Raw genomic sequence first — 11151 nt, forward strand, 5'->3', positions numbered from 1 at the left:
TAGAAAAGCAAGTAACCACAGCAATTTTTTTATTTGAAATGTCACCACCTTTATAAATGCTGATTAATTTTTTTAAATATCTGGCCCAGAATATTCAAGAACATACTATAGTATTTTTGCTTATAATAAGGAATATTTCATTTTAAATGTTTTAATGCTATTTCCAGGAGAGATATGCCTTTTCTCCAAATAAAAGCACTGTCACTTTATTGTTGTTTAGTATAAAAGTAATTTACCTGATGTGCTTTCAGCAATTTTTCCATCTGAAGAAAAAAGGGAGAATTGCTGTCATTAGTAGGTTATCTGACAGATTTGCCAACAGAAAGTTAATTTGACTGCAGCTATTTCTTGTCCTTGGGAGGTGTTCCCACAGAGCTGTGCTCATTGAATCCAATATTCAGGCATGAATATGGTAATTATCCTTTGATCATGGTGTATTTTCACCTCTCCAGAACACCCCCATAAAAGAAAAAGGCTCCACTGGTCCTCCAAACAGTTTAAAGTACAGCTTAGGTTCAGGAATTAGAACATAGCAAAAAAAAAAAAAAAATACTAATAATTCTTGGATGACTGAAAAGGTGCAAAGCATTGACTCCTATTCTGCTGGTGAAATGCAGAAGTCTTAGTTAAAAGATTTTTTTAAAAAATAATGGATGAAACTAACCACTTAATTTGAATGAAATGGATACAATTTCTATTGTACCACTAGATACAAAATTAAGGTACATGCTATATACAAATGATTTAAGTGTTATTGTTTATCAAGGTGAATTTGCTTAACATTTAAGTAAATAGCATGATTTGCAAGATTGTCAAATCATAGTAAGTATAGCTGAGTCAAAAACACTAAGAATGAGAAATTTATAACAAATGACAATTTACATATAAGCACAAGTATTGTTATATTTAAAGATATAAACATATTTTATCAAATATATAAAAGCATTGGTTTCCCAGAGAATTTTCTTAAGAATTTTGTGAAATGAAACATTTAACAATGGCAATAGAATTTTGCATAAAATTATATGTTGATTACATATTCAAGAACCCTCAAAAAATATTTTGGGTAATATTTTTAGTTTGGTACTTAATGGATTGTAGATTTTTTTAATGCTTCTCCATACTCTATAATCTTCACAAATTTCCTAAGCCCAAAATGACTGTATTATTCAAATAAAAAGTCAAAGCATATCGTCTGATACTAAGATACACTTTCAGAAATTGGACTGTCCTGAAAAATCCAGGACTTATGGTTGCCAAATCTATTCCAGAAACATAGGCATAAATTAAGTGAAACAGGAAATAGCCAGTTAAAAGACAGAGTTTCCATGTGTTCTGACAAACTGTTTTTAAAACAAAGTTGTACATAATTACACATATAAATACATTTACACATATTTAGCCAAAGGCTAAGAAGAAATGGTTTGGAGACACCTAATATAAATGCTTCGAAAGAAAACTATATGATAACATTCTCCATATAGGTTAAAAACCTGGAAATTTCTAATTATTTAAAATGTAGGCTGCAGTCAAAAGCCATTCCCAAATCCTCTTACAACAAATAGAGATGTTACAAAACCCATGAAAGAACTTTTCTCATTGGAAAAAAGTCCCTCAGGGCCCCACTCAGGACACACAAGTCTTACAACAAATACTAGACTGAAAGCAATAAATAAAAATTGGTACCTGGGTGCAAAAAAAAAAAAAAAAAGATATAATAATCCTATCAGGATATAGAGTTAAATGTTTAATAGAAATGAAAAGACCAGGGGCGCCTGGGTGGCTCAGTGGGTTAAGCCGCTGCCTTTGGCTCAGGTCATGATCTCAGAGTCCTGGGATCCAGCCCCGCATCGGACTCTCTGCTCAGCGGGGAGCCTGCTTCCTCCTCTCTCTCTGCCTGCCTCTCTGCCTGCTTGTGATCTCTCTGTCAAATAAATAAATAAAATCTTTAAAAAAAAAAAAGAAATGAAAAGACAGAAAGGAAAATCAAAAGCAGAACATAGAAACCATCTTTAGAGTAAAGCTTAACTATCCTACACATGGCATGAGATCCTGAGGGCACCATTGCCTAATATAAAATATGATAACTGGCATTCATTTTTGTGTCCCTGAAAAAGACTAGAATATGTTCTCAAGTCCCTCATCTTCTCAGGTAAAAAGATAAGAGTATCTGTGGTTCATTTCAGAAGTTTTACTTTGGAAATGATTTGGTTATTTTTATACAGAAAACTCTTGTATGCAGAATAAATCATATCTATAATCCAAAATTATATCATTAATTCAAAACAAGTATGATTTGTCTATTCCATTGAAGCCATTGTTCTCAGCATTTTTGAATACAGAACAGAGTATAGACCAAATCCTATCTTTGAGGTATTCACAATCATGTGGGATAAATGAGTAAGGAGTCACAGTAGTTTATTCCCAAATCAAGTGTGTATAAAACACATCAATTTTCTGTATTCCATGTTGCCAAGAATGTAAATTGGTTCAGCTATCATAGAAAAATTGTATGGAGTTTTTCAAAAAATAAAAATAGAATTAGCATATGACCTACAAATTCCACTTCTGGGTATATATTCAAAAGGATATGAAATCACTATCTCAAATAGATATCTCCACTTCTATGTTCATTCCACCATTATTCACAATAGCCAAGACATGGAAACAAACTAAATGTCCATCAACAGATGAATGGCTAAAGAAAGTGTGGTACATACATGAATGGGATACTATCCAACCATAAGAAAAGAAAATTCTGCCATTTGGGACAACATGGAAGGACCTTGAAGGCATTGTGCTATGAGAAATAAATCTAACAGAGAAAGACAAATATTATATAATCTCATTTGTATGTGGAATCCAAAAACATCGAACTCATAGAAACAAAGTAAAATGGTGTTTGCCAGGAGTTCGAGGATGAGGTAAATGTGGAGATGTTGATCAAAGGGCACAAACTTCTAGTTCTAAGATGAATAGGTTCTGGGGAATCTAATGTATAAGCACTGTGACTATAGATAATAATATTGTATTGTATATTTAATAGTTGCTAAGAGAATAGGTCTTAAAAATTCTCACCACACACACATACATACACACAAGTGATTATATACAATGATAGCAGTGTTGAATTGTGGTAATCATTTTACAACATAAACATGTATCAAATCATGTCATATATCTTAAACTTACACAATGTTATACGTCAATTATATCTCAATAAACATGGGGGAAAAATCCCTGTGTTCCAAAAGAAGCAAGCTCAGAATAAGCCATTGATATCTCAAAGTAAAGATTAATTTCTGGAAGATACAGACCTGACTTTTTTCTGTAAAATAGGGCTTCCCCATCTATAAAAAAAGGAAAAAAGCAATAACAATTATGTCATTTTATATTTCTCTATAGCATTTTTAAAACAATGAAAATAATATTCTGCTTGTTTCCATTTTTTTAAATTCAATCCATGGAAACTACTTTTTATAACTAAAAATTATGATTTTCAATATTTATTGAGAGCTTTCTTATATAGGTCTAGGTATGCATTTACCTATCACAAACTCTAAACCAAAGTTTTCAATGTCAACTCATTATTGAAAAAAAATATATGGCCAAATAAATTAAATTCACAAAATTTATATTAGTTAGTACTTTACATCTTTTTCATACTATCAAAATATTTTGCATCTGTCAATCTAAAGTATATTTTCCAATTGAAATTTCAACTACATTTATTTTCCCCTAAACAATTCTGGTTAGTGTATTCACAAACAGTGAATTAGACAAAAGACAAAAACAGGAAAGGAAGGAAGGAAGGAAAGAAGAAAGAAAGAGGAGGGAGGGAAAAGGCAACCAATTGTATAGATTTTACCCTACTGAGAAGATAGAATAATAAGGGAAAAAATAATACTTGATTACATGTATCCATTTCATGTCCGATCTATAGTTCATCTTACTAAAGTTTTTCTCCACTTAGCCAGGGTATTGTTTTTTAATTTTCTTTTCTTTTTTCTTTTTTTTTTTTGTATAGTTATGGTTGCTTAAACAGTAAAACTTTTTCTTCTAACAGACCAAAATATTCCACAAATTAAGTGTGTGGCTCTGTTTTATTCACCAGCCTGGTAATATTCTTTTTCCTTTTCCCCCGCTTTTGGGCCTCTTCTGATATATTTAGTGTTCATTTTTCTGGGGTCATTGTTACCCTTTTAGCATTTTGTTCTCCCATTCATCTATTCTTCTCTGGAAAAAATGACAAAGTGGAAAACTCACCTCAAAAAAAAAAAAAAAAAAAAAAAAAAGAACAGAGGCCATACTGACTGCTAGGGACCTAATCAATACAGACATTAGTAAGATGTTGAACTAGAGTTCAGAATGCTGATTATAAAGATACTAGCTGGATTTGAAAAAAAGCATAGAAGATAATAGAGAATCCCTTTCTGGAGAAATAAAAGAACAAAAATCTAACCAAGTTGAAATCAGAAAAGCTGTTAATGAGGTGCAATCAAAAACAGAGGTTATTACTGCTAGAATAAATGAGGCTGAAGAGAGAATTAGTGATATAGAAGACCAAATGATAGAGAATAAAGAAGCTGAGAAAAAGAGATAAACAACTACTGGATCATGAGGGGAGATTCTGAGTAATAAGTGATACCATAGATGAAACAATATTAGAATAATTGGGTTCCCAGAAGAAGAAAGAGAGAGGGGGGCAGAAGGTATATTGATATCTTTAGAGCACTAAATGAGAAAAATATGCAGCCAAGAATACTATATCCAACTAGGCTAGCATTGAAAATAGAAGGAGAGATAAAAAGCTTCTAGGACAAACAAAAACTAAAATAATTTGCAAACACCAAACCAGCCCTAAAGGAAATATTGAAAGGGGTACTCTAAGCAATGAGACAGCCTAAAAGTAATATAGACTGGAAAGGAAGAGAGACAATATACAGTAACAGTCACCCTATAGGCAATAAATTCATATCTTTCATATCTTTCTGAATGTAAATATGACAAATACCCCCAATCAAAAGACAGAGTATCAGAATGGGGAAAAAAAGACCCCGCTGATATACTGTCTGCAAAAGACTCCTTTTAGACCCAAAGACACCTCCATATTTAAAGTGAGGGGGTAGAAAACAATTTACCATGTTAATGGACATCACAAGAAAGCTGGGGAGGTAATCCTTCTATCAGACAAATTAGATTTTAAGCCAAAAACTATAAGAGATGAGGAAGGACACTATATCATACTTAAAGGGTCTGTCCTACAAGAAGACCTAACAATTTTAAATTTCTATGCCCCTAACATGGGAGCAGTCAATTATATAAACCAATTAATAACAAAATCAAAGAAACACATTGACAATAATACAATAATAGTAGGAGACTTTAACACCCCCATCACTAAAATGGAGAGATCATCTAAGCAAAAGATCAACAAGGAAATAAAGGCTTTAAATGACACACTGGACAAGATGGACATCACAGATATATTCAGAACATTCCATCCCAAAGCAACAGAATACACATTCTTCTCTAGTGCACATGGAACATTCTCCAGAATAGATCACATCCTGGGTCACAAATCAGGTCTCAGCCAGTACCAAAAGACTAGATCATTCCCTTCATATTTTCAGAACACAATGCTTTGGAACTAGAACTCAACTACAGAGGAATGTTGGAAAGAACTCAAATACATGGAGCCCAAAGAGCATCCTACTAAAGAATGACTGGGTCAACCAGGAAATTAAGAAGAATTAAAAAAAAAATTCATGGAAACAAATGAAAATGATAACAAAATTGTTCAAAATCTTTGGGATGCAGCAAAGGGGGTTCTAAGAGGAAAGTATATAGCAATACAAGAAGAAAGAAGAAAGAAGAAGAAGAAGACGATGACAAAGAGGAATAAGAAGGAGGAGGAAGAAGATGAGGAGGAAGAGGGGGAGGAGGAAGAGGAGGAGGGGGAGGGGGGATGGAGGAGGGGGAAGGGGGGAAGGAGGGGAAGGAGGAGGAGGAGAAGGAGGAAGGGAAATAATAAAGATCAGAACAGAAATTAATGGAATATAAACCGAAAGAACAATCAAATAGATCAATGAAACTAGGAGCTGGTTCTTTGAAAGAATTAGAAAGATTGATAAACCCCTGGCCAGACTTATCAAAAAGAAAGGAGAAAGGACCTAAGTTAATAAAATCAAGAATGAAAGAGGAGAGATCACAACCAATACCAAAGAAATACAAGAAACGGAGGCATTCTTAGGGATGTATAAACTACCAGAACTAAACCAGGAAGAAATAAAAAAACCTGAACAGACACATAACCAGTAAGAAAACTGAAGCAATAATCTAAAATCTCCCTACAAACAAGAGCTCAGGGCCAGATGACTTCCCAGGGGAATTCTATCAAACATTTAAAGAAGAATTAATACCTATTCTCCAGAAACTGTTCCAAAAAAACAGAAATGGAAGGAAAACTTCCAAACTCATTTTATGAGGCCAGCATTACCTTGATCCCAAAACCATACCAAGATCCCATCAAAAAGGAGAACTACAAACTAATATCCCTGATGAACATGGATGCAAAAATTCTCACCAAAATACTAGCCAATAGAATCCAACAGTACATTAAAAGGATTATTCACTAGGGCCAATTGGGATTTATTCCTGGGCTACAAGGGTGGTTAAACATCTATAAACCAATCAATGTGATACAATACATTAATAAAAGAAAGAACGAGAACCATATGATCCTCTTAATAGATGCAGAAAAAGCATTTGACAAAGTACAGCATCCTTTCTTGATCAAAACTCTTCACAATGTAGGGATAAAAGGTATATATCTCAACATCATAAAAGCCATCTATGAAAAACCCACAGCAAATATCATTCTCAATGGGGAAAAAGTGAGAGTTTTTCCCCTAAGGTTTAGGAACACAGCAGGGATGTTAAATATCACCACTGCTATTCAACATAGTAATAGAAGTCCTAGCCTCAACAATTAGACAACAAAAAGAAATAAAAAGGCATCTGAATTGGCAAACAAGAAGTCAAACTCTCACTGTTTGCAGAGGATATAACATTTTATGTGGAAAACCCAGAAGACTTCACCCCAAAACTGCTAGAACTCATACAGGAATTCAGTAAAGTGTCAGGATATAAAATCAATGCACAGAAATCAGTTGCATTTCTATACACCAACAACAAGACAGAAGAAAAAGAAACTGAGGAGTTGATCCCATTTATAACTACACCCAAAACCGTAAGATACCTAGGAATAAATTTAACCAAAGAAAACGATGAGGTTCTCATGAAAGAAACTGAGGAAGACACAAAGAAATGGAAAAACGTTCCATACTCATGGATTGGAAGAGCAAATATTGTGAAAATGTCCGTGCTACCTAAAGCAATCTACACATTTAAAGCAATCCCTATCAAAACACCATCAGCTTTTTTCAAAGAAATGGAACAAACAATCCTAAAATTTATGTGGAACCAGAAAAGACTGAATAGCCAGAGGAACACTGAAAAAGAAAACCAAAGTTGGTGGCATCACAATTCCAGACTTCAATCTCTATTACAAAGCTGTAATCATCAAGACAACATGGTACTGGCACAAAAAGAGACACATAGATCAATGGAACAGATTAGAGAACCCAGAAATGGACCGTCAACTCTATGATCAACTAAGTGACAAAGCAGGAAAGAATGTCCAATGGAAAAAAGACAGCCTCTTCAACAGTGTTGGGAAAATTGGACAGACACATGCAGAAGAATGAAACTGGACCATTTCCTTATGCCACACACAAAAATAGACTCAAAATGGATGAAAGACCTCAATGTGAGACAGGAATCCATCAAAATCCTTGAGGAGAACACAGGCAGCAACCTTTTCAACCTCAGCTGCAGTAACTTCTTCCTAGAAACATCCCCAAAGTCAAGGGAAACAAGGGCAAAAATGAACTATTGGGACTTCATCAAGATCAAAAGTTTTTGTACAATAAAGGAAACAGTCAACAAAACCAAAAGACAACTGACAGAATGGGAAAAGATATTTGCAAATGACATATCAGATAAAGGGCTAGTATCCAAAATCTATAAAGAACTTATCAAATTCAACATCCAAAGAACAAATAATCCAATCAAGAAATGGGCAGAAGACATGAACAGACATTTTTGCAAAGATGACATCCAGATGGCCAACAGACACACAAAGAAGTGCTCAATATCACTCGGCATCAGGGATATACAAATCAGAACCACAATGAGATACCACCTCACACCAGTCAGAATGGCTAAAATTAACAAGGCAGGAAATGACAGATGCTGGCGAGGATGAGGAGAAAGGGGAACGCTCCTACACTGTTGGTGGGAATGCAAGCTGGTGCAACCACTTTGGAAAACAGTATGGAGGTTCCTCATAAAGTTGAAAATAGAACTACCCTATGACCTAGCAATTGCACTGCTGGATATTTACCCTAAGGATACAAATGTGGTGATCCAAAGGGGCATATGCACCCCAATGTTTATAGCAGCAATATCCACAATAGCCAAACTATGGAAAGAGCCTACATATCCATCAATAGATGAATGGATAAAGAAGAGGTGGTATATATATACAATGGAATACTACACAGCCATCAAAAAAGAAATCTTGCCATTTGCAAGGACATGAATGGAACTATGCTAAGAGAAATAAGTCAAGCAGAGAAAGACCGTTATCATATGATCTCACTGATATCAGAAATTTGAGAAACAAGACAGAGGATCATAGGGGAAGCAAGGGAAAAATGAAACAAGATGAAACCAGAGAGGGAGACAAACCATAAGAGACACTTAATCTCAGGAAACAAACTGAGGATTGCTGGAGGGGAGGGGGCTAGGATGGATGGGGTGGCTGGGTGATTGGCATTGGGGAGGGTATGTGCTTTGATGAGTGCTGTGAATTGTGTAAGCCTAATGATTCACAGATCTGTACCCCTGAAACAAATAATGCATTACATGTTAATAATAATTAATTAATTAATTAATTTAAAAGATTATGAAAGTCACTATTACTTGAAGTAATCATTTTCTAATGGTCTATCAGATGATTTCTCAGGTAGTTGGATTAAGGATAGAAGTCTTTTCTCTTAATCACAACAAATAATCATAGTATACCACATTCTGTCTTCTCATAGAAAAGTAAAATGTACTGTACTCCCAAATTTAGAAGATAGATTTCGAATTTAGGATATAGAATGAGTCTCTTCCCTTTTGCTGACCTTTCCCCTTATGTGTAGACATTATTGTTTTTCTGCCCCTTTTCAGAAATAGAACTAAGTAATACATTTGTTTTTAAGATTTGTTCTTATTTTGCTCAATTATTAATTAACAAAATTAATGATTTCTTACCTTTCAATTAATTTTAGAAATTAACTAACTGACTTCATGAATTATTCAGGAAAGTTGTTAGCTTAAGAACTGTTTTCTCATATTACATCAAGAACAATATAACAATAAAAAAAATGTTTTCTCTACAAAAAAAAATTGTGATAAACCAGTCTTTTAATTGGTGATACTTTCATGATTTGTGAACATTTCAATTACCAGTGTGGGTCTTTAATATAAATGCAGTTTTAAGTTCAAGATAGGGTCATTAAGGGGCGCCTGGGTGGCTCAGTGGGTTAAAGCCTCTGCCCTCATCTCAGGTCATGATCCTGGGGTCCTGGGATTGAGCCCCACATCAGGCTCTCTGCTCAGTGGGGAGCCTGTTTCCTCTCTCTCTCTCTCTGCCTGCCTCTCTGCCTTCTTGTGATCTCTGTCAAATAAATAAATAATAATAAAAAAAGATAGGGTCATTAAAAGATAAACTGTGATTAAAATAGACAGCAAAAATAACACATCTTAAGTAACCTGTACATTAATATTTCCTTAAGATAGGTTTATTAAAGCTGAATAGGATGAAAACCTAGTTTTCTTAGTATCCTTATCCTTACTTATTATCCTACTGAGATACAGGGAAGTTTTCTGATGGAGAAAAAAGTTTGAAGTAGAGAACACTAAACATTTAAGCAAGCATATACACATGTTTACGAAATTTGAAATGATTCTTTAAATTAGTACCTTACCTTTGCAGAAGATGCAAAGGACCACAACCAAATACAAAAAGATCAGTTTCATGGTGATGATTTGGGACCTAGAAATGGGGACCAGTCATCCTGGAGAACCAGATCCATGAGGGACCCTCTTACAGAAGTTTTTATACCCACTCTTACCACAGTTTCTCATAATGGGCTAGGTGTGGTTATGATAGAGCAAGATAAATATTATAGCATGCCAAAGATGAAATCCGTTTCAAGTCAATTTAGTGTTTTATTCATGCCATCTTCTACCTTGGATCAAGTCCAGCTCACACCAAACCCAAAGCATACCTTCTTGCCACCCTGTGCAAACAGGAAAGGCAGGAAATAAAAGCCCCAGGATTAAAAACCAAATATGCCAATAATATACATTTGTCTGTACCCTATTAATCATTGCAAAAGTCTTAATACCTCAAGAAACTCAAATAGTGTGATTAAATATTGATTAAATATTGTAATATTGTCTCTCCCTTAACAACAAAACGTACTTTAAACATTAACCTACCTTGAAACAAAGAACTCTTTTCTTATCAATATATTAATGGGTATTTCCTTATGAAAGCATGTAATTATCACATAGGCATAGCATAAGTATGGCTATGGATAAACTAAGACATAAAATGCACTATGGTCACTGTAATAGCTCCATTACTCACAGGACATGTGATATTCCAATGATACGCATGCTTATCCTGAACTTTATAATCAGATATATAACTAGAAGACATGAAAATGAGAACATCAGAAATAGAATGTTTTAGAACAAAAATAAAATTAGATAGAAAATACCACCCATGAATTATATATGTGGATATTCTGGGGTATGGAGAAGAAGTTCAAGTCATGGTCTAAGAGGAGACGTTCTGGTCTGTGCTGAGCAGGGTAGAGATGATTGGCCATGAAAGGTGACCCTGAAAACTAGAAAGGGCCAATTCCACAGTTTGATGATGCTCCCAATCACCATAAAGGAAAGGCTTCAGTGCACTTGTGGTGAACATAGCATAATGTATAAACCTGTCAAATCACTACATGTACACCT

General features: G+C 34.4%; 1 protein-coding gene across 12 annotated transcripts in view; it reads right to left on the minus strand.

The window, feature by feature from the left end:
* Positions 1-10187, minus strand: part of LOC125107801 (mucin-19-like) — a 103113-nt gene extending 92926 nt beyond the window's left edge. For all 12 annotated transcript variants that reach the window (XM_047743229.1, XM_047743225.1, XM_047743224.1 and 9 more), the window contains exons 1-3: positions 10101-10187; positions 3318-3350; positions 237-263 (exon numbers count right to left, since the gene is read on the minus strand). In XM_047743229.1, coding sequence (XP_047599185.1) covers positions 237-263; positions 3318-3350; positions 10101-10152 — 112 coding nt within the window. In that variant the 5' untranslated portion in view covers positions 10153-10187. The remainder of the gene's footprint in view (positions 1-236; positions 264-3317; positions 3351-10100) is intronic.
* Positions 10188-11151: the final 964 nt, after the last annotated feature.

The sequence above is a fragment of the Lutra lutra genome, chromosome 8 (genome assembly GCF_902655055.1).
Source record: "Lutra lutra chromosome 8, mLutLut1.2, whole genome shotgun sequence".
In the NCBI taxonomy this organism is placed as follows: domain Eukaryota; kingdom Metazoa; phylum Chordata; class Mammalia; order Carnivora; family Mustelidae; genus Lutra; species Lutra lutra.